Here is a 25,239-nt window from a genome sequence, read left to right as displayed (position 1 = left end):
AGCAATCCCTTGGATGTGGACTGTTACGAGTCTACTGTCATATAAAAAGATATGTTGTTTATCTAATGAGAGTATAATTTCTATTAAGATTCTAGTAGTAGATAAAACCAAAAACAGTAAAAGAAAAGAAGAATTACAAAGTGTATTCTATTCTGTCTTCTCTGCTGAATCTTCCCGGATCCCGCAAGTAGGGAGTACGTCTGCGACATCAGACAAGAAAAGCACATCCTTCTTATGAGAAGTCACAAACTACGTACCCTCTCTTTCTCGGCTGCCACAGAAAGAAGCAAAGCATCTTCTTTTACGTCGACGCCTCTCACCTCTGCATTAATTTCATTTGGCGAAACCGTAAGTGCCACACCTTTCTTTTTCGCACTTTGTTTTCTATTATTTGTTTTCCTTATTTCAATGTGACCATTTTAGATCTTTTGAAACTTACTACACAATAATATACAAAGATAGTAGATATAATTTTTTTTTTTTTTAAAAAAAAAAAAAAAATTTGTGTAACCACGTTTCGCAATTTCAATGGTACCACGTGTCGCTGACGTAGAAATCCGTTAGTTTTGGATGAAAAAATTGACGGAAGCACCATCTCCGTCTTTTCGCATAGCACAAGTATCACGTATGAAAAAAACAAAAACTGAGGGGACAAAAAATAAAGTTTTTAAACCAGAGGGAGCAAAGAGTTATTTAATAATAATAATAATAAAAAAAAAAAAGTATATACTTCTCACATGCTCAAAAGACATATAATAATTTATAGATGGGGTCCAACCAAGTTGGAAAGAAATTTATGTCAAATGATTTAACAAATTGTGTTGTCTGTCAATTTGGGTGTGACCCACTAAAATAACACAATACAATGTACTTAGTTAAGAGATCGAAGAAGAAAAAGAAGATTAGAACTAGAAGATGAGGAAGATTTATTGAATATCAAATCTCTTCCATGCTTTAGAGTGCGTTTGACATTGTGATTTCGTAGATAAAATATGTGATTTAAAACCAAATCGAGGAAAATGAATTGTTTAAAATTGTGTTTTTAAAAATGTGTGATTTGAAAAATCAGAATCTGCCTTTTCAAATCCCAAATAAGTGGGTGTTTATTTTAGAGAACACAATTTTAAAGGATAGTTATGAGTACTAAATTAAACAGTATGAAAAGTGTCATAAATGTTTTGAAAATCCATTATATATATATATATATATATATATATATTAATTAATTTTGATTGCTTGCTTAAGAACTTTTGAATTTGAGCTTAAAGTATTTTATAAACTTTATTATTATAAAAATTATTTTGTGCTTAATTAGTCTCCGCCACTGCAGAAGTGATGTTCAAAATAGGTACATGACAAAAAAGAGGTAAGCATTTTCCAAACGTTCTGTACCGTAAGAAATAGTCAGCAATCTTTTGGAAGTGAACACGTCACAAGAGAAGTACAAGTTTTCTTGCCTGCGTTCCTTCTTCGGAAGCTTCAAAAGTCCAAAGGCAAGCCAGTCAGAGAGCCTTCTTGGTCCAAAATGGCTGCCGCCATTCTCCTCCTTCTGCTCCTTCTTCTTCTTCTTCTTCTTTTATATATATATATATATATATATTTTACTTTATTAAGAAAAAAGTTACATGAGATGATCATTTAATTTTTACTTCTGATCCAAAAAGAAGAAAAAATGGATGATCTTATAAAAGAAAAAGAGATGGGCTCCCAACATTAGATCCATAACAAATCAAAACAGTGCTGAAATATTAACAAAATGTAAAAAATTGGACAAACAAATGACCCGATCCTTTCAACTGGCCACACAAGGCGGTTTCATAAGGTAAAGAGGTACAGAATAAAAAAAAGTCTATCTATACCTCCACTTGGAAACAATAATCACCCGAAGGAGGCTGAAATGGTAAAAGTACTGTAAAAGTCTAAATCTAAAACTACAGAAAAGAAATTCATAAACATAAATTCAAATACAAGAGTCTCCCTTAAAATGAAACAATAATCCAAGCAACATAAATATACAAAAGCAAATAAACAGCAAAAAAGCTTGAAAAAAGCAAATCCAGCAACTGGCAGTGACCGACTCGACGTCGGCGAGCCACGGGCTGGCGCGTAAGATCCCCAATCAAGGGCGTAGGAACCACGCACCGGCTTGTGGACGGCGGATGAAGGATCAGCCGGTGTCATCGGGAAGAGGGAATGCCGATGAGTTCGATGGAGAGTTGCATGTATGGTAGAAACTATCGTGAGAACGTAAATTTAGTTTTTGAAAAACTAAATCTTCGAAGAATAATGACAAAATCAGCCACCAACGTTGAGAGGACGGTGACGAACGTGAACGGCACGGTGGACGACGCGATAGAGAAGCCAAAACATTGAAGTTACAAATTTGGGTGGGATAAGTCAGACAAGAGGACAAATAAAACTTTAACAAATGTGAGGTGGAGTAGAGAAATCTCTAGTCATATAGCAACAAAAGTAGTAAAAGACATGAAGAAAAGAAGAGATCGTGAAGAGGAGGGAAGAGATGTGGTCCTTCCCGCCTTTGTATTCTTCTCTTTCTTCTTGTTTGTTGCTCCTTCCCCTTCTTCCTGTATTACTCAGGAAAAAAAAAAAAACAAGTCCCAAGTTTGCTGTAACTACTCACTGCTATAGTGCAAGTTATAGAGAGGGATGGGTAGCATGACGAGTAAGCCATTGCTCTTATTTGTTCTGCTTCTAATCCTCCCTTATTACACAGCATGCTTCTCCGTAGCTGGTGATACCCTTTCGGCAGGTCAGTCTCTTTCAGGGAGCGACACCTTATTATCTGAAGGTAGCGATTTTGAGCTCGGTTTCTTCAACCCAGGAGGTTTTTCAAACATCTACCTGGGCATATGGTATAAACAATTTTATGAGAAGGACTTCGTTTGGGTAGCAAATAGAGAAAACCCTTTGTCTGACCCATCTTCCTCGATACTTATCCTCACAGAAGATGGCAATCTAGTCTTGGTTGGGAGTTATTCCAACATCCCATTTTGGTCGACAAATTTGACATTTCCTGGGTTAAATTTAACTGAAGCAGTACTTCGTAATGATGGGAATTTTGTTTTGAGAGATAGGTCGAACCCGTCTATTATATTTTGGGAAAGTTTCGACCATCCAACCGATACATTGCTGCCAGGTGCAAAGCTTGGGATTGATAAGGTTACTGGAAAACCAAAGCAGCTCATTTCATGGAAAAATAAAGAAGATCCAGCACCTGGTGTGTTCTCGGTTGGGTTAGACCCAAATGGAAGCAATCAATTCCTGTTAGAGTGGAACAGATCCCAAATCTATTGGAGTTCTGGAGTTTGGAATGGAAAAACTCACACCTTTGCCCTTGTTCCTGAGATGAAAGTGAATTATTTCTTCAACTTCAGTTTTGTGTCAAATGAAAATGGAAGATATTTTACTTATTCTCCTTATAATCATTCTTTCCGTGCTACAAATGTGATGAAGTCTACAGGAAATATCCAGTTTTTGGCGTGGGTGTCTGGCCCTTGGAAATGGAATTTAGTTTGGTCTCAACCGAGGGGCGAATCCGATGTCTATGGTTTGTGTGGTCCATTTGGCGTGTATAGTGAAAATATCTCGAGCCCCTCCTGTGAATGTTTACAAGGTTTTGAACCATTTTCGACGGACTACACCAGTCTAAATGATTGGTCAGGTGGCTGTGTGAGGAAATCCCCTTTGCAATGTGAAAATAATACGTATGCTAATGGCAAAAAAGATTGGTTCATGCACATACCATTCCTGAGATTGCCTGTTCATTCGAAAGCATATCCGGCAGCGAGTGTTAGGAATTGTGAAGTGGCTTGCATGAATAACTGTTCTTGTACAGCTTATGTTTATAATAGCAGCGGGTACTGTGTGATATGGGAAGGTGCTCTTTTGAACTTGCACCAACTCTCAGATGGTGGGGAGATTATCTATCTCAGACTTGCTGCAGATGAGCATCAAAGTACCAAAGGTGAAAAATCTACACAAATTTATGTCATCTTTCCTTATAAACTAATACTTAATTCATTCTCTGTTATGGTACGGTTGAGCTAATAGTGATTCTTGTCATCATAATCAGGCAAAAAATGGAAAGTATGGGTAGCTGTGCTAGTTCCAACAACAGGGCTTATCTTATGTCTCTTCATTTGTTTTTCAACCAAAGGAAAGCTCAAACGCGTAGGTAAGTGTAAACGACGTTCTAACCTCACATAGAAATCACTTTCAAAAAATTACAAGGAAGTCTACTTTAACTTAACACACTTCTCTAATGCCCCGAAATGAAAACTAGCTATTAGCATCATTAGTTGGTGAAGATAGTGTTTCAGGCTCCTGTTTGTGGGGGTCCTCCTACAAATTTATCATGTCTTTGTGAAGGAGTTTAATTTGCAGTTATTTGGTCATTTCACTGGAATCGTAATGAATTACTATATATTATTAGTACTTATTTGCAGAAATAACTAAATAAACTTAGTTACCTTTGGAAACTGGCATTGGTTGGTGGTTGAACTTTAGTGATATATAGGGCAGCTCAATACATTTTGAGGCTTAAAACCATAACTTTAACTTAGGTTTTTTTTTTTTTTAAAAAAAAAAATAATTTATTTTAATATTAATATTATATTATATTTTTATTTTTATTTATTTAAGTGAGGCCTTTTTTTTTTTTCTTTTTTTTCTTTTTTTTCTTTTTATCACTAATCAGCTATGGTCCTATGGAATGATTTTAATGCCTTGAAAGGCTTGAATAGTGAGTTGTTGGAAAATAATTAATGAAATTGTAGAAGAAGAGAAATTTGAATAAGACTTGATTTGGGAAATGGAGAGAAAAATAAAGAAAGGAGTTTATAATTGAATAAAATATTTTTTAAAAACTTCCTATCTTCTTAGCATTTAATTTTTTTCCCATTTTATTTTGAACTAGGACTTGTGTAGCACAATTTCTATCTTTTTAACGTTTGGAATAAATTATATATTGTTAGCATTAAATAATGCTGCTAAATGCTCAGCTGCTCATTACAAGGCCTAAAAAGTCTTTACCGAACGTAATTAAATATTATTATTATTTTCATTCTTTCCACTATTCCCAAGAAATTGAATAGAATGTTTTAAGTTGGAGAATTGGTTTTATTTAAGAATGTCTTTAATTTACTATTATTAGGAGCCTTAATTAAAGAATATTGATTATAATTATGCTTTTAAATATTTTTATTTCTAAAAAAATCTTTATCAATATTCATTAATTGGGAGCCTTAAGTGACCATCTAATTTGCTATGAGTTGTGTTATTTGTACGCCCTCATAGTCATCTTGTACACATATTGTACACACGTTGTATGTATAAGGCCGGTGTGTGTACAAAAAGCACTTTGTTCAATTTGCTATAGGGTAGAGCTTACCCTGTTTAGTGAACCTAATGATGTCACCTCACTGGATTTCCATGTATAGTGACATATTCTTATCAAACAGGAGAGAAGGCTTCAAGCAATAATCTACTATTGTTTGATTTCGATACGAAGCTCGATGCAATCAATGAAGAAATGAATACCAACAATAATATGAAGAAAAGGGAGAACGATTCTGAGTTACCACTATTCAGTTATGAGAGCGTATCAACTGCAACTAATAATTTTTCAGCTGTAAATAAGCTTGGAGAAGGGGGTTATGGACCCGTTTACAAGGTACGTTCGTAACATGTGAAGACCAAGAAATTAGATATGAAATTTAGTGATTTATAAGTTGTGTTTATTAAATATATGGGGTCAAATAACGATTAAGAAAATAGAGAACTAAATGGGTTGGGGCAATGTTATAATTTAGAGAATATGGGGGTTTTAAAAAAAAAGAAAAGAAAAGAATGGACAAAAGTCCAATCCGGTCAACCTTTTTTCCCCAACCTCACGCACAGCCCCTTCCTCTTTTCATCTCTTCTTTTCCCTTCTTTCTTCTTTCCTTCAGCTTTCTTCTTCTTCTCCCTTTCTTCTTTCTTCTTTTGTTCTTCTGCCTGAGTGACCCACAGAGAGAGAATGAGAGAGAGAGATTGAGTGACTGAGAGGGGAAGAGAGACAGAGAGAGTGACGTGAGAGGGAGAGACCGAGAGATGCTGAGAGTGAGATGAGATCGGGAGAGTTGAGGGAGGAGTCCGATCCTCCGGTGGGTGGCGCCGACGAGACCAGAGGGCGCCGGCGACGCGATCTCCGGTGAAGACCTGTGAAACTCGTAACCCAGAACCCCTCAGACCCGCGACCCGTGAGCTTAAACCCGTGCAACCCATGGCCAAGTGACCCGAGACCCGTGAGGACCCGATCCTCCATGATCGGTGGCCGGGACTGAAATCCAGCGATGGAGGAGCTTCGGCGGAACCCAGGGGCTTGAACCCGCAACCCGTGAGCCCAGAAAATCCGAGGACCCGTGACCGTGACCTGTGCGACCCGTGACCCGCCTGACCCGAGAAGAAGACCCGATTCTTCATGGCGTTTTCCGGCGGCTTTTCCGGCGGTCCAGTAGCGATTTCCGGTGGATTTGTTGAGGAAAATCCCTAAGGTATAAGTTTTATAATTTTTGTGGATTAATTTGTCGATTGTTGAATTAGGGTTTGAAATTATTGGGGGTTTTCTATGGTTGTGTCGGCAGTGGCTATGGGTATTGAATTAAGTGTTGTGGATTTGAGTTTTGATATTTTACTCTTGGTTAGCTTATTGATGAGTTTGAGTATTTGGGGGTTCTTAGATCCTCTATTTAATTAATTGAAATCTGAAGTTGGTTGTTGATGTTTGTGTATTGGTTTTGTGTTTCGGTTAAAGCAATGAGAACCCTTGTTTAAGGTGTGTAATATTTTGGAGAAGTATAGGCTGAAATAGGTATGTGATTCTTGGTAATTTTGGGTGGAACTCGTGAGGTGTAGGGCTGAAAAGTGTCCTGTTTTAGTGGGTTTAGGCGATTGAATATTATATTGTTTTGATGAGTGTTGCTTATGGAATTTTAGTGTATACCCTGGAGATTTTGGGTGTTTTGTAGTATTGTTTCCTTGGTGGTCGTGTGGACTGAATTGGATTTTGAGTTGGCTAATTTGATGTGTGAGAATAGTAATTAGACCAATTATAGAGTCGGTTATGAGATTGGAGTATCGTGTAATTACTATAGTCTTAAATTAATATTGATTAAGTAAGAATAATCAATTGAATTGGAGTTTCTATAATTCTACTTATAAATATAGGTGGTTGTGAACTAATAGGTTTCAAATGGTTGGGGATTAGATCAATTGTTATACAATATCAATGTATTGGATTGTGTTTAATTGTTAGTAATTAATATGAGATATTTTACTTGAGTGCATGTGATTCCTAGAGTTGAGTATTGACTATAGTTTAGGTTTGATTATGAGCTTAGTTATTGTGGGCTGAGTTGGAGTAAGTTAGGATGAAAATAGTGAAAAATGTAAAGCTTGAAGTTGTAGGTGTTAGATTTGTGGAATGTTGTTAAAGTGTAAAGTTTAGAGTTTGTGTATTTTGGTCATCTTGGTTTAAAGGACAAATGTGGTTTGAATATTGGTTTGTTGTCAAGAGTTGGAATTAATAAAGTTAGATCATTTTATGTAAATAGCAAATACGGTTAAAATAACGAATATGTTATGATGTCTAATGGAATAAGAAATGCAAACTAAATGGATTTGTACTTAGCCTAGTTTAGTTAGAAACCGATGGATTCATTAAGATCCTACAACCTAATACTTGAATAAGTAATTAAGTATGCCACTGAACTAAGCTTGAGCTTAATGAGTGTTGTATATATACATATATATATATATATACATATATGTATATGGGTCAAATATACATTAACTAAATAAGCAACGCATTACAAAAAGAGATTAATAATGATAACGTAATACAATAGTATGTAAACTAATGAAAATAATAAATACATCTTATTGTTAATAAACGAATAAATACGAACATTGAATCAATGATTAGCCTAATAATAGTTTAGGATACCTAGCTAGCTTTAGAAGCGAGTGAGGTGACGTGTGAGCAAGCGGGTAGTTTCTGTGTCATAGAGTTTAGGTTCAATAGCATTGTCTAACGATACCAATGTTTGCAGGATCGTGTTCGAATTGGAGACTTTAATTGGTTCTCCAATGTAGAGTCCAAGTGACTAGAGTTCAAGGGAGTGTTCGAGTTGGAGTCCGATGCAGCCAAGGTGGGTATTCCACTCACTGAGAAAATATATATTTTTATATGATTGGATTGATAAAAATATATATATTGTTTATGAAACCGAACCAACCATATGATGAAATGTATGTTTTGAGATGATTTGTTTAGTTTCGATTATGTTCAAATATTATCAATGATGTTTAAGAATTGATGCATGAGGGAAAGGTGTTAATTGATTTAAAGTGTTTTGAGTATGTTTTGCGGTTGAGATCTAAATTATGCAAATTGTTTGAGGACATGAAATGTTGAAACTGCGTAGATTTGATAAAGAAACTAAGTTTTGAATGATTTCAAAGTGTTGGGTAAAATGCTGGATTTGTTTTGTTTTGAGAGGACGTGATTTAACAACTGCATAATTTCAGCGTGACACAGTAGGAAATATATATTGGTCAAGCACGGAACATTGAGCATGTAGTATAGAGCATACATACCAGCAGTATCAGTATATCAGCAGCACAACAGTATCAGTATCAGCAGTATCAGTATCAGCAGCATAACAGTATCAGCCCCAGTTCATGCATAGCATATATAGCATTGTTTTGCGAGAGAGGGTTTTATGTTATGAGTAGTTTTACTAGACGTATTGGTATGCATAAGTGTCTTAAATGAAAAGCGCTTATGTATATTTCTATCGGATAGTCATGTGTTAATAGCATACATTGAACTTGAAAGTACATGGATACATAACTACCCAGGTGCGAGTAATGGCATGTCTATGAGTAGGAAGGTTGACTGTTATTGTTCTTCAGGAAAGACGTGTTAGCATGATTGAGTTTAACTCTAGTGCTCTCATGATCTACTGACGTCAAGGCACGAAGCTGGAATACGATTAGAGATGGTGTTGCGAGTGTTTTGTTGAAGGATGTTATCCTAGTACGGAAGAGTAAGATGCCATGTTCTTTGCTTAAGACTTATGTGTATACGTGATATCTGTGATGGAGTGATCGTGTGCACATATGTCCAAGCGACCGGTGAAAAGTATTATTATAGATGGATCTATATGTAGAAACTTCCAAGGAGGGATGTCTGGAACTTCTACATGTTTTCACAGCTATATAGTATGTTTTAAATGATTTCTGAATAGTCGGTGTTTGCTGCATTAGCTGTTGGTAAATTGTGGCTAATATAGTACTCGCAAGACTAAAATAATGTAAAGGTTGGTTCTTTGTGAAAACTCAGTTAGTCTTATACCCCTGAGGTCTTAGTATGAGGTATACTAAGGCGGTGAACTCACTATTTCACCTATGCGGATGTGGATACCACCACAACCGTGTAGATGATGTTTCTTTGGCTGCAGGTACTACGGTATAGTCGATGGGTCGGTAGCAGTGTGCTTGGGATATTATGACTGAAGCTCACCGCGACAGTTGTAATTGTCGGACCACGGGTTGTCCACTATTTTATAGGTTTGGTATGGCTTGTGACGTTTGTGTCACTTATTCTTTGTTAAGCCATTATTGTTATAGTGTTAATAAGACTTAAGCATATAGATGTTAAATGGCTCTTTGTTGTAATTAACTTATGATAGATGTATAAGTTGTAATTTCCGCTATTCAGATTTATGTTTTCCGCTGCATAGATAGATGTATGTTATACTCTGATTATCAGGTACATGTTATGGGGCATGTGCCATATGTTGGCTGAGCGACACGTAGTCGTGCCACTGCGATGACTCGTTTTACGTTTTATAAAAAAAAAAAAAACGGGTCGTCACATAACATTTTTCTAATGAATGTGCTTTGAACACTATCAAGAAAACCGGCATTAGTGGTAAATCTTTATGAAAGTTTAAAGAGCTTATGGTTCTCTTTCATAGGGAAAATCACTCAGAGGGCAGGAAGTTGCAGTGAAGATGCTTTCAAAAAGATCTGGACAGGGAATTGAGGAGTTCAGAAATGAGACAATACTAATTGCAAAACTTCAGCATAGAAATCTTGTCAGAATCTTAGGTTGTTGTATCGAGCGAGACGAAAAAATATTAATATATGAGTACATGCCTAATCAAAGTTTGGATGTCTACCTTTTTGGTGAGTGCATGTTTATGTACATATGTGTTTTTATTTTAATCTCATATATTTCTAAGTTCTTAAGGAGTAATTTCCTTCTTGTACTATTTAAACAGATCCAATCAGGAAAAAGATGTTAGCTTGGCAGACACGTGTACACATTATTGAAGGGATTGCTCAAGGGCTTCTGTATCTTCATCAATATTCAAGGTTACGAATCATACATAGAGATCTAAAACCGAGTAACATTCTCTTGGATAGTGAAATGAATCCAAAAATATCAGATTTTGGCATGGCTCGAATAGTTGGAGGTAATGAAACAGAAGCAAACACAAACCGAATTGTTGGAACTTAGTAAGTATGAAACTTGTTTTACATATGATATTTGCAATTGCCAGTTAAATTCTTTTATCAAGCTACTAAAAGAATAGTGTACTAAATTTTGGAATCCAGTGGATACATGCCTCCGGAATATGCTATAGATGGTTTATACTCGATAAAGTCTGATGTGTTCAGCTTTGGAGTATTGGTCCTAGAGATTATAAGTGGCAAGAAGAATACTGACTTCTATAATAGTAGTTCACTCAATCTTCTTAGTTATGTGAGTATTTTTTATATCCTCTCAATTTCTTTATGTTTTACCTAAGTCTTATAAATTGAAATGCTCTTAATTTTCATAAGAAACTTACATTTATTTGATATGATACCAGGCTTGGGGGTTGTGGATATGTGATCTAAGCTTAGAGTTGATGGATCCAACAATAGGTTATTCTTCTTCTAGTTCTCTTCCGTTGAGATTCATTAACATTGGCCTTCTTTGTGTCCAAGAAAGTCCAACTGATCGACCTACCATGCCTGATGTAGTCTCGATGATTAGCAATGAACATGCACCTCTACCTACACCCAAGCAACCAGCGTTTACCACAAGCTGGAACATGATGGACACAAATCCAACAATTGACAGTGCAGGAAATTGCTCAAAAAATAGCCTAACTATTTCAACAATGGAAGCTAGATGATTGTCTCCTATATCAAAGAAAAGAAATGTTTTAGAACCAATCTTTTTGTTTGATTTGTATGCACGTTGATATATATGCTACATGTCACCAATTGTTGTCTTGGTTCACTCATATTTTAGTTCTGTTACCAATAATACTATCCAGATAGAATTTATTTCTTCCATGTACTACCACATTAGTTAACACTAGCTGCAATGATGTGAATTTCTACTCAAATTATATTCACGTCAATCTCATATATGTAAATTTCTATTTTTATCGACGATAAATTTTTTCAATAATTACACAACTATTAATCAAAGCTCTAACTAAACACCCAATTGAAATTCAACAATATGGCACAATCCAATAATTCCAGCAAATTGTTCCTCATAAATTCAACTAGCTTTCCAAAATATACCATTATAAACGTTAAACATAAATATATAAAAGAAATGGCAAGTGTTCAATCACCTTGAAAGAGACCAACATATCATATATGTTAAACATTACTTTATGCTTTCTGTTCTGAAAGCAGGACGGGCAATTTTGTGAGCTGAAGAACACAAACTGATCCCACCTATCTCTCCACAACGTTGTTTTTGTCAGAAAATTCTCTACTTGCATTCCAATTTTCCGGCACTTAAATTTCCTTTTAACCAAACAGAACTCAAATTTTTTGCAATACTCCTATGTACTTTGCCCCATTAGAGGCAAAAAGCGTGCAAAAGTTTCTAAGCGGGTTTCGACCAATTAATGTAGATATAAATAGATACTATAAATTAGTTTCGTCTCTTTTCTAGAGCTCCACTATTTTTTACCAAGCTCCAGACCTCTTATTTGAACTGAGCCAATTATATCGTTGCATTGAAAACCCAAGCAATGAAGATTCAAAATATACCTAAACTTCAATTCGTTTCTTTCCTAACGTAGTGAGAAGCGATAAACGTGAAAAATAAACTTTATTCTCAATACACAAAATCAACACACACGTTGAAAAAAAAAAAAAAAAAAAAAAAAAAAAAAAAAAAAAAAATTGATAATAATATTGATGGGAAAAATGTTTATTCCAATACAAATATTTTAAACTTATTGTAAAACCCTAAGGCTATGAAAGGTAATAAGATCCTCCTAAGAATGAAAATAAGTCTGATTTGAAATGAAACTAGGCTTGGGAGTTGTGGAGAGATGAACGAAGTTTGGAGATAATGGGGCCAACAATAGGATATCCTTCTTCCACTTTTGTTCAGTTGAGATTCATTAACACTGGCCTTCTTTGTGTTGAAGAAAGTCCGACTGATCAACCTACCATGCTTAGTGTAGTCTCAATGATTAATAATGAACATTCACCTCTACCTACACCCAAGCAACCTGCTTTCACGAGAGGTCGGAAGGTGATGGACACAAATTCAACCATCAATAGTGTAGGAAATCTAATTATTTCAATAATGGAAGCTCGATGAATACTATTTCATTTTCATACATCAAAGAAAAGTATTTTTGTAGAACCAATGTTTTTGTCTTACTTTTATGCATATTGAGATGCCACATGCTAATTGGAGAATGTTGTATTAATTAATTCACTCATATTTTTATTTTCATTTGATAAGATTATAGGGTATGTTTGTTAACGTGCGTGTTTTGGAGGTTATTTTTTTAATTTTCTTTTTGTTTTTTGTTTTAAAAATTGTCTTAATGTGACAATATTTAGGGGTGTACAACTGGTTGCGGTAGCGGTTATGAGCAAGTAGCGGTTATTTGCTCATAACCGCTACCGCAACCGGAGTCCCCGGTTATGTCTATTATAACAACCGCAACTTCAACCGGGAGGCCGGTTGCGATTTTTACCAACCGCTGGTTATCTAGTTATTGTAAACCGGTTATTAACTGGATAACCCGTTTTCTTTTATTGTTGCAACTTTTTAATTTTTTTTTTTTTTTTTAAAAAAAAAAAAACAATATTTGGCTGCTTTCTAGTGCAAGTTATCCGAATTATGCACATGTTGAAAACTTAAATAATAGCACATGGCATGAAAAATGTTCAGCTTAATCGACTTGGTTAAGTAAGCACTCCCTGTAATAAGATGTTTCCTATTTTGTATGTAGCAAGTGAAATATAGAGCTAAAGATTGACTTATATTTGCCTTCCTCAGATGTAGCTGAACCCAATCAAATTGATCTTAGCCAGTAATAACCATAAAAAGTTCAAGTCATCCCAATATATCCTCAGAAAGCTGCTAAAACACAGAAAAAGGAAATATACTTACCAAAAATATTGATCCCTAGATGATTAAAGATCGGGGAGAAGAAACCATCCACGAAATGAATGAAACCCCAAGTGATGTAGAATGTAATGGCCATCGGAAGAAGAATGACGCTGCAAACAGTATAAGATTTTTCATGGAACATATATATCCAAAAGATTCCCAACCAATTGTTACATACTTCATTATTTATTTATGTCAGTAGGATATGATAGGACAAGGAACTGCGATTTGAAAAAGTAGATTTTCGATATATATATATATATATAATAAAAACCGGTTGCGGTTACCCGGTTATTAACTAGTTTTTTAAAGAGCAATAACCGGTAACCGCAACCGGGTACCCGGTTATCCGGTTGCGGTTATTTATGGTTTTCCGATTTTTTTCCCGGTTTTTTCGGTTAGTGGTTATTGCCGGTTATCGGTTATTTGTGGCTATTAACCGTACCACTTGTACACCCCAAACAATATTGTGAAATTTATTAATGTTTTATGTTTTGGAGGTATTTTGTTCATGCTTTTATTTTGTGAATAAAATACAAAAGACACACACACACACAAAAAAAAAAAAAAAAAAAAAAAAAAAAAAAAAAAAAATTAACAACATTTCTGGGGCTCTAATACCCAAAATAAACTTGACTTAGGATTACTTAATTAATTAATTAATTTTTTTTTTCTTGCTTCCTAACATGTTAATGGTAAAAAACATTGGTTCCTGAAAATATCAAACATGCAATTGCCTATTTGTTCGAAAGCATATTTGGCCGTGAATGCTAGAAGATGTGAATTGGCTTCCTTGGAAAATTGTTCTTGCACCGCTTATGCTTATAATAGGAGTGGGTACTAATAAGTCTTGAATTGTTCGATTCAAGACCCCTTAATTTACATTTGTTAAACATAGTTTGTGTTGTATATATAATGTTTTGTTGTAGTTTTGTGTTTTGTCTTATTTTCAAGTCTTAGTTGAAATCTAATTCAAAACACTTGAATTAGACCTGAAAATACATCAAGGGTATTTTAGTCATTTCCAGAGTTCAAGATTGTTCCTGGTAGTTGAAGAATTGACCAAGGCAATTCCATCGATCGACTTTATAATCGATCAATCGAAGTTCATCAGTCGAAGATAAAATCGATCGAGCGAGATGCGATCGATCGAACCAGGACAGCCCCGACTGCGATCAAGCGAAATGCAATCGATCGACTTTATAATCGATCTATCGAATTCTCCGTCTTCTAGAAGATCAGATATTTCCATATCTTTTGAATTCTTTATGTAATTCAAATCATAAGTTGGATTTTGTGGACATAAATGGACGCCGACTAGCTCTGTTTGTGCGGCTAGAATTAACTCTTGATGGTCTTTTGTAAATCCAATTCTCTATATATGTGAGATTAGGGATTTAGGTTTAGACATGCATCTTTTGGGGGTTTCGGATTTTCTCAGGTGTATCACTCAATTTTTAGAGTTTTTCATTTACTTTGATGCAGGTTTTCTGGGCTTAGATTAGTTTGTTTTTCTTTTCCTTCCTTTTCTTGTAATCCGAATTTCTTAACTTTTAATCTACTGTTTTAGTTCATTTTCTTCTAGTTCCTTTACTGTTTTTCATTAATTTTCATGCTTAAATTAGATTCAATTATGTTTAGCTAGATTAGTTCTTATGGTTTGATCAAAATCCTCTCCAAAAACCATGAAGTGTTCTTGAAGTTCTTAGGATTTTCTAGATGTGTTTGATGATTCTAAAGGGCTAGAGGATCTTAAAACCCATGCTAAAAGGTTTAGTTTTCAAAATGCCAATCTATTTATTCATGAAAAAGAGTCAAACTTGTCTATGAGTTTTCTTAGATTTCTTGAGTAAAATCAACGTTCTTGAAAGAGAACGATGTCTTTTGCAATAGTTCTTTTTGACATGATATGTGTTTACTTATTAGAGTTACCTTATAGGGTATGCTAGGGAGCACCAGTCATTTCATACCTTTAGTAGTGTAGAATGTCTTTCCATTGTAGTTTAATCTTTACATGGAATAGACCGGTGCAAAACTAGATATCTTATCATTGTGGCCTAATTAGGGTTTTCATGTATTGTGTATGCTTATTAGGATGTGTTATAGAGTAGTAAGCTAGGGAGCATCAATCCCCCACACCTTTGGTAGTGTAGTTGTTTTTCAATTATAGTTTAAGTCTTTACGTGGTAAGTGATTGATGTGAAACTAGGTGCTCTATGATTACGTCTTAATGAAAGTGTTTTCGTGTCGAGGTCGTCGTAATGGTTGACGCCCATTATGCTCTCATATCATGCACATTAGGAAGATCCATATAGACGTTAAGCATTTTATCGGTTGAGGAGTGGATAAGATCAATACCCTAAGTTTCCTTTAAGTTTGTCTTCATTTCCGCTTTTCTTTACTTTACTTGTTGTAGCTTCAATTCTACAACCTTTGCTTTTATTTTTACTCTTAAGTTAAGTTAAATACACTCTTTAGATATCCTATTATGCAAAACAACCAATAATCTATGTGGTTCACCCTTACTATAGTACAATCGATACGAACTATTGTAAGTGGTAAACTTATAAATTTAAAATCCACGTAGCCGAGTCGGCGACCAATTTTTTGCGTCGTTGCCAGGGATTAACGGTTGTTTATAGGATATTTATGATTGTATTTAGTTTGATTTAGTACATATTGTAAATTCTATCCATAAGCTATTTTTGGTTCTGTATAAAACTGTTTTTAGTGTTTCAATTTGGTTCCGTCTTTTTTCTGCAGAATTCTGTTTCTGCAGAAAATTTGATCGTTCGATTTTATGACATAATTTTCGATCGATCGACCAAAAATTAGATCGATCGATTTCAGTTTTGAGCAACACTGCTTTTCTGCTAACTCCAAACCGAATCTACATTTAATTTATTACTTTCCTTTGTAGATTTAATATTTAATTTTGTTTTAGAGTTATTTTTCTGCATTTTTCTTTTCTGCAGAGAATCGATCGATCAACTTTAAAAGTGATTGATCGAAATTTCGATCGATCGACCAAACATTCGATCGAGCGAATTTTCTTGCAGTAGCACTCCAGCTGCTACTGCACTGCCTCACTGCAGAATCGGTTAGTTTTCTTCCTTTTTCGTTTCATTTCTTTTTTGTACCTTGTATATATAGATTAAATTTTTTTGGTGTATGTTTGGTCGTCGTTCATTATCATTGCCTATTTTTCCATACGACCCAAACTTAGAGCGGATTTCTAGACGAAGTAGAACCAAACAGAACTCATGTCTAAGAGCCCATTTTAAATCACCTATGGCTGAAGAACCAAAGCCTGTGCTGTTGAGGGACCACTATGTTCCCTCGACATACGCACCTACTTCAAGCCTTCAATTGCCGGACATTACGGTAACTCATTTTGAAATTAAGTCTGGATTCATTCAAATGCTTCCTTTATTTTACGGACTTAGTACCGAGGACCCTTATAAGCATTTAGATCAATTTATTGAAATGTGCTCCACCATAAGGTTGCAGAATTTTTCAGAGGATGCTTTAAGGATCCATCTGTTTCCGTTCTCTATGAAAGATAAAGCGAAGTATTGGTTAAATTCCCTAGAGACTAACTCCATTACTTCTTGGGCTCAGATGCAACACGAGTTCCTTAAGAAGTACTTTACCATAGGGAAAACAAATCAAATACGAAAAGACATAACTAGCTTTTCGCAAATAGAACGATAACCTTTTCATGAGGCTTGGGAGAGGATGAAAGACCTTTTACGAAAGTGTCCACATCATGCTGTTCCCAAGTGGCAGCTTGTACAGTGCTTCTATGATGGCTTAACTGAGCCTCATAGACAAATGGTAGATGCCTCATGTGGGGGTACTTTTATGTTGAAGAGTGAGGATGATGTATGGACACTTTTTGAAAATTTGTCTGAAAATTCTTTACACCATTCATCATCCGGTTGTAGGACAAACACTAGGAGCCAAACTCTTTATGAAGTATCCTAACCTTTAGACTTGAATGCCAAAGTGGATGCTTTGTCTAGAAAGTTAGATCAATTGTTATCATTTGGTTTTGTTCCTGCGACTGCATCTCATATACACACACCGCATGATGCATGTTCATTTTGTTCCGATCCATCACTTCAGGCCGGAAATTGTCCTATTGTTGGATAGTCTTCTGAGCCTCCTATTGAGCAGATGAATGCAGTTTACTCTAGACCAGTTAGTGATCATTTTCATAATTCTTATAACCCGACCTTGAGAAACAATAGTAGTATGTGGCGGCCTAATGTTCCACAGTACAATGGATTGCAAAACCAAGCATATCAGCAGTCCAAAAATCAATTTTATTAGCCGCCACCTAATAGTCGTCCTCCCAACCCACAATAGCAATCAGCCCTTCCACCTCATAGTAATTCTACATTTGAGGAAAAGGTGTTGACCAGTCTCAGTAAATTTATGTCTCAGACTCAGATTTTGAATTCTCATTCTCAGTCTATAGCAAAGCTAGAAGTCCAACTTGGACAACTAGCTAAGTCCTTTTAACGAGAGAGAGCTAGGGAAGTGTTCTAGTCCACTAGTTACTAATCCTAGGAGTGGAGGGGTAGTCATTAATCAAAAGGTGGGAGAGACAAAGACCGAACCAATAGGGCAATTAGAAAAGACAAAACTTGCCAAGAGTAAGGGAGTGTTTACCGAAGTACCACACTCCACAACACAATTCCTTGAGGCACATTTTAAACCAGAAGTGCCATATCCCTTATGCCTCAAGGATCCTAATTGGAATGGGCACGAAATGATAAATTTTGCCCAACCACGGCCAGACACAAAGCCATTCATTAGCAGTGAGTTTTGATGGGTCTGGCTGAAGACGTTAAACTTAGCGCTCTTGGGAGGCACCCCAAGTAACTCTGTTCCATTGTTTATATTTCATTCTGTTGTTATTTTTAATCTTTCACTTTCTTTTTAGTTTTCTTTTTTAGGTTAAGTGTTCCTACGTCTAAGTTTGGGGGTATGCTATGAGCCATACCTCCCCATTCAGGTTTTCTTTATCCCTTAACCATGCTTTCGTTTTGTACACATTGGGGACAATGTGTTATTTTAAGTTTGGGGATATAGAAGTACACTTAGTCTAAATTTTATACAATTTTTTTTTTCAAATTTCTTTGTGAATATCCTTGTTGTTTTGTAGAAATTAGTTGATTTATAATTGTGATTTGTTTTTCATTGACAATTTTAAAATTTTGAACACATGATCACATAATTAGAGAGTCTAAGTCATCTTAATTACTTTTGGCTATGAGATTCACATGTAAAAATTTGAAAAATCATGACATACATTGGCATATTGTTTGTGGGGTATGTTCTTAAGTTAATACCATGCATATGGTTTTTAGTGTCTCGGAAAACCAAGATTAGTTGTTAGATGGATGACGTGGGCATAGTTATAAAAAATAAAAAATAAATAAAAAAACCTTCATTGAGTAACCGGACCTCTTCCCTCATTAAGCAGTGAGTGTTCACGTCAAAAGATGCAAGTAAATAAAAATGGTTAGTTTGACTTCGTAGTTCTTTTTGACTTGAGTTATTAAGCCCTTAGTGTAATGCCCGGGAAAGACGCCATACTTAGGTTATTAAATATGTGCCTGCATAAGTATAAGGCCTAAGAATTATTAATAGTCTAATAAATGATATAGTTATGCATGTAGAGAGTTGGATCAATGAAGTTAAAGTCGATCGAGCGACTCTGAAGTCGATCGAGCGATTTCACCCAGTGCAGTGCAGTTTCCGTTAAATGAAAAAATTGATTTTTCCACCTAATAATTTCGGACCCACATGTTGTACTTGATGCCAAATGATCATACCCATATTTAGCTAGCCTACTTAGTCATTTTTGGTTGAAACCCAACTAGATTTCCTTGGATATCATGTAATCATAGACTAAGATATGGAATAGTCACCTATGAGATTTGAGCTATGAATTTGAGGTATTGGCTGGCTCAAATCCGACCATTGAGGTGTTGATTTGTTGGTTTGATCTCAGCCCTTCAAGAGTACTATATATAGGATGCATGGGGAGTTGATTTTCATGAAGAGGAAACTAAATTTTAGCCTAAACTCTCTCTTGTTCTAGTGCTATAGAAATAGCACGAAAATCCTCCCAATTCACCTCACTTTCCAGCACCTAGCAAGCCAAATTTAAGCTCCAAACCACCCTCATTCTCCCACAAAATCAGTAGTGAAATGTGAGTAGAAACCACCTCTGATTTGAGACTAAGAAGCCAAGCTTTACAAGTGGAATTCTCTTGGACAGCAACTCTCCTCCACTCTTTAAGTCATTAGAAAACTTTGGGTGAGTATTTCCTCCCTTAAACTTCTCATAGAACAAGAAGTCCTATTGTCATTTTGAAATTATGATTTGCTCTTGCTTTTAATTATGCACATATATGTATGTTGTATGAAAAGTTGGCTAACTTATATTATGGACATATGAGTATATGTGTAAGCATGTGGGTGAGTGTTTACTACATGAGATAAGTAATTTGGAATGGGTAAATTGTGTTCTAAAATAGATCAAGAAATGTAAGTGTGAGAGTATATGTGTTGAGGTTTTGATATATATATATATATAATAAGAAATAGGTGTATAACTTTGTAGGAATATATATATATATATGTGTGTGTGTGTGTTTGGATTTATTAACTTATAATGTGCAGATATATATATATATATATATATATATATATATATATATATAGAGAGAGAGAGAGAGAGAGAGATATGTGAGTGTAAATATTAAAAGGAAAGAGATGAATTTGTATTTAAAGAAAGGAATGTGTTTCCATATATATATGTGTGTGTGTGTTATAAGGATGTGTGAATTAAAGGAAGGCAAATTCATATGTGTACTTGATTAAATGACATTTGTATTCTTGTTTTTAAGGTATGTTATGTGTTAAATGATGCCCTAAAGAATGGATAATTATGGTAGTACTCATATAAGAATTGGTAAGTAAGCACTAAAATAAATAAATAGATACGAGATCATGTGTAAATCTGTGGCCGTTGTAATATCTAGGAAGAGATATGGTAATAATAATGTTTTCATAAATGCTTTATTAATCTATTATTATCACATGATGATTATTATGCAGTTGTAAAGGAAAATATTTGGAGCAGAAACTAGTAAGTATCTCTATACTTACTGAGGACGAAGCTAATTAATTTTTCCTATAATATTATGTTTACTGTTTTATTTACTTGTTTGTGCATGTGGCTTTGCATGTTTTATTATTTTTAATAATCTGTCTAATAACAAGCTGCTGGATCTAGATCCACAGTGGGTACATGAGGCTTCACATGAGTTCCTAGGTTCTCAGTGAATGAGGAGGTACCTAAAAAGAGAATAATAAATAGAAAAACTGGTGTACCTAGGTCACCAGGGAAACCGAGGCTTCCAGGAGCCTAGGCTCCCAAAGAATTTAATTAAAACTTAAATGAGAAAGCCCAGGCTTCAAATAAGACGTTAACCGTGCCTAGGCCAACAGAGGAGTAAAAAAAGAGAAATATCTAAAACTCTACACTTAAAACTGTCATTGCTTTATGATTACGTTTATGTTCATTTTATGTCTATGATTCACGATTATAGATTATATTTTGCATATACATATGATTATATGGCCATTGCATTGTGTTGCATTAATTAAATAAATCAGCACTCATATTATTATTGGAAACAGTGGACTCACTTTAGTGTTTATGTTGTTGTCTTCTCTTTGTATGGTATCTTGTAATGATTCAGGCTATGAAGAGGAAGAAGAATATCAGGACTATCCCGACTCATAGATGGTCCCTGGTTCAGTCTTTTGCAAGGCTGGATAGCCTTTCTTTTTGGGACTACCCTATTGTAGTTCACCCTACTTAGCTCAAGACATTACTTATGATCCTTCGGTTATATGTATATATTTGGCTTGTATGACTATCTTGCCCTGTGAGGCATGACTATTATCACTGTTTGTATAATTATGCTTACTGGCTTATTATATATTTTGAAGTATTTCAGTAGTAGCTCTGAGGTGTCGATCTATTCCCAAATCTATATTACATTTATTCCGTTGTCAATAATTACCTCTGATAAGTTAGTAATGTCACGTGAAAATTCGAAAATTTTTACTTACGCCTTTTTGTAAAAGGCGGGGCGTTACACTTAGGGATGTTTTACATCTAGTGCCCTAAAGCCAACTGGTTTGGGAGTCACTGGCCTAACACTTGGTACATAGGTCATTTAGAAGCTTAAAGGAGTTGAGCATTGCACAACCATAATAAATAATGTAAATAATATTAAAGTATGCCTATGCCTTAGTTATTCCATCTAGCGAGAGATATAACGAATTTTAAGACATTGGAGCATGTATGTAGGTTATATTCTTTGAAAGCTCCATAATTGTATGTTAATATCAAACTGCATCATTTCTAACATGTGAGATCTTAGCCGGTCATTTGTAAGTGAGAAGACTATGATTTTCTGAACTGTGTGAAGATGGAGTTTATTAGTATAAAGTTGTTCATGAATTATGAACCATTGTAGGTAGCATTTCTGCTAAACCTTCACGAGACTTCACTCGTCCACTAGGGTAGCCTAGGGGTTTAAAAGGCCTGTTGCATGTGCTAAATGCAATCACGTTTCCCACGAAAGAGGATGTAGATTGTTGTTTATATTTTAATTTCTAGTTATAATGCTAGGGACTAGCATTATGTAAGTTTGGGGGGGGGGGGGGGGGTGATAAGTCTTGAATTGTTCTATTCAAGACCTCTTAATTTACATTTGTTAGACCTAGTTTGTGTTGTATATAATGTTTTGTTACAGTTTTGTGTTTTGTCTTATTTTCAGGTCTTAGTTGAAATCTAATTCAAAACACTTGAATTAGACCTGAAAATACATCAAGGGTATTTTAGTCATTTCCAGAGTTCGAGATTGTTCCTGTTAGTTGAAGAATTGACCAAGGCAATTCGATCGATCGACGTTCATCAGTCGAAGATAAAATCGATTGAGCGAGATGTAATCGATCGAACCAGGACAGCCCCGACTACGATCGAGCGAAATGCGATCGATCTACTTTATAATCGATCGATCGAATTCTCCGTCTTCCAGAAGATCAGATATTTCAAGATCTTTTGAATTCTTTATGTAATCCAAATCATAAGTTGGATTTTGTGGACAGAAATGGACGCCGACCAGCTCTGTTTGTGCGGCTAGAATTAACTCTTGATGGTCTTTTGTAAATCCAATTCTCTATACATATGAGATTAGGGATTTAGGTTTAGACATGCATCTTTTGGGGGTTTCGGATTTTCTCAGGTGTATCACTTAATTTTTAGTGTTTTTCATTTACTTTGATGCACGTTTTCAAGGCTTAGTTCCAGAGAACAATTTTCTTTGTTAAATTTCATGTTCTTAGCTTAGTTTGCTTTTCTTTTCCTTCCCTTTTTTGTAATCCGAATTTCTAACTTTTAATCTATTGTTTTTGTTCATTTTCTTCTAGTTCCTTTACTGTTTTCATTAATTTTCATGCTTAAATTAGATTCAATTATGTCTAGATAGATTAGTTCTTAGGGTTTGATCAAAATCCTCTCCAAAAACCATGAAGTGTTCTTGAAGTTCTTAGGATTTTCTAGATGTGTTTGATGATTGTGAAGGGTTAGAGGATCTCAAAACCCATGCTAAAATGTTTTGTTTTCAAAATTCCAAACTATTTATTCATGCATCATCGTGATCAAGCAATTCTTTAAAGAATTAAATTTGCCGGCTGTTTCTTTTTCGAAAAGCAACTTCGTTGCAGTATCTTGGGAGAAGCCAGAGCTGGGTTGGTTCAAATTAAATACGGATGGTAGTAGTTTGGTGAATCCGGGGGAATCAGGTGTGGGGGGGCTGATTAGAGACCATAAAGGTAATCTGATCGTTGCATTTTCGGAGTATTTTGGTATTGGTTCTAATAATAAAGTTGAATTATTGGGGGTTCTAATTGGTTTGCGAAAATGCAAGGCGATGGGTTTACGTAATATTGTTGTGGAACTTGACTCATCCCTGATTGTGACTTGGTTTGAGAAAGGTAGTTGTCGGGTTTGGTACTTGGAGGATTTTTGGGAGGAAATTTTCCTTCTCATCAGTGGCCTGAATACTCGGTTTAACAGTGTTTTTTTAAGAGGGTAACCAAGCTGTGGATTGGCTCAGTAAACGTGGTAGTGCGGGGATTATGTATGAATATAATTCGAATAATATTCCTAAGGAACTCAAAGGGATATTAAGGGTAGATAACTGTGGTTTACCTTGCTTAAGAATGAAGTAAGTTGTGGTCTGTCTTTCATGGGATGGTGGCTCTTTGTAAATCCTGGGAATTTTGGATGTTATCATGGTATTCCTCCGCCAAAACTGAGGCTTTTATCTAATAAATTTAGGCCGGGATCACTATTGGACATGTGATCTCGTCTTTTCTAAAAAAAAAAATGATTCTTATTATAAAAAAATAATGATGTGAGAACTACAGAATTAATGAAAGCAAAATAAATTATGTCATCAAGATACAATATTGTTTGAATGTAGTGTGCAGATTGCAAATTATGAACAATACTCTTAACAAGAAATTTTGTAAGAGTAGAGAAGAAGAAGAAGAAAAAAAATGTGTTAAATCAAATTTGCTTAAAGTTTTTTCTTTTATAGAATTATAAAAGTAATTTATTGCTGCTGAAATGACAGTTTTTAACGGTTAATATTATGATTGTTGAAAAAACAGTTGCATACCGTTAAAAAAAATATGACTGTTGAAATATTAGAAAAATGCACAAGTAAATAATAAGGTCGTGGCTAGTGCGAGTGTGGGACGATGTGTCTAAAGCGTCAATGCGACGCGCGTATGAGCAGCTAGTGATAGGCTGATAGCATGCGTCTACCCAAAAGCCATTCTAGAATAAGAGTAAGATAATTCCTTATAAAGTACAAATAAATTTCGTAACTTTTAAATATGGAACAAAGTGTAAGACAAAAAATAAAAGGAAAGTTGAAATTTTGAAATTGGAGAGAGTGACTTTAATTTTCATGAAATAATTTTCAACTATTCTTCAAAACCTCTGAACATTCAAAAAATTTGAAGAAAATCTACTCTTGATAATGCCTAAAACCAAAACGAAAAAGAATAAAAAATCTCCCATCACCCATGTCTTGCCTCTCTAATTCTCGGGTGAAAATTGAATAAAGGTGAAGAATATTAGACCATATAGTGGTGAATGGTGATAATTGTATAACACGTCTTCTCATATATAATAAAACAAATAATTTGGCATATGGTCCACAATCTGTAAGGAATAATCAGCAATCCCTTGGATGTGGACTGTTACGAGTCTACTGTCATATAAAAAGATATGTTGTTTATCTAATGAGAGTATAATTTCTATTAAGATTCTAGTAGTAGATAAAACCAAAAACAGTAAAAGAAAAGAAGAATTACAAAGTGTATTCTATTCTGTCTTCTCTGCTGAATCTTCCCGGATCCCGCAAGTAGGGAGTACGTCTGCGACATCAGACAAGAAAAGCACATCCTTCTTATGAGAAGTCACAAACTACGTACCCTCTCTTTCTCGGCTGCCACAGAAAGAAGCAAAGCATCTTCTTTTACGTCGACGCCTCTCACCTCTGCATTAATTTCATTTGGCGAAACCGTAAGTGCCACACCTTTCTTTTTCGCACTTTGTTTTCTATTATTTG

The 25,239-nt window shown here is 35.1% G+C and overlaps 1 protein-coding gene and 1 long non-coding RNA gene across 3 annotated transcripts; both read left to right on the top strand.

The window, feature by feature from the left end:
• Window positions 1-2,507: 2,507 nt before the first annotated feature.
• LOC133880930 (receptor-like serine/threonine-protein kinase SD1-8) lies at window positions 2,508-11,493 on the top strand. Its single transcript, XM_062319894.1, has 7 exons — window positions 2,508-3,985; window positions 4,094-4,195; window positions 5,481-5,692; window positions 10,044-10,254; window positions 10,350-10,587; window positions 10,687-10,834; window positions 10,944-11,493. Exons 1-7 carry the CDS (start codon window positions 2,668-2,670, stop codon window positions 11,250-11,252), a joined length of 2,538 nt encoding a protein of 845 aa, XP_062175878.1. The 5' UTR covers window positions 2,508-2,667; the 3' UTR covers window positions 11,253-11,493.
• Window positions 5,779-9,783, top strand: LOC133882749 (uncharacterized). Of its 2 annotated transcripts, XR_009902716.1 has the most exons (3): window positions 5,871-6,554; window positions 8,112-8,210; window positions 9,504-9,783. It is a non-coding gene; the product is annotated as an uncharacterized LOC133882749 (long non-coding RNA). The 2 variants fall into 2 exon arrangements; XR_009902715.1 differs by lacking the exon at window positions 8,112-8,210 and having other exon boundaries at window positions 5,779-6,554.
• Window positions 11,494-25,239: the final 13,746 nt, after the last annotated feature.

This window comes from Alnus glutinosa, chromosome 11 (assembly GCF_958979055.1).
Source record: "Alnus glutinosa chromosome 11, dhAlnGlut1.1, whole genome shotgun sequence".
NCBI classification, from domain to species: Eukaryota; Viridiplantae; Streptophyta; class Magnoliopsida; order Fagales; family Betulaceae; genus Alnus; species Alnus glutinosa.
Note: the sequence above shows the minus strand (reverse complement) of the source record. Positions and strands in the feature narration are given on the sequence as shown.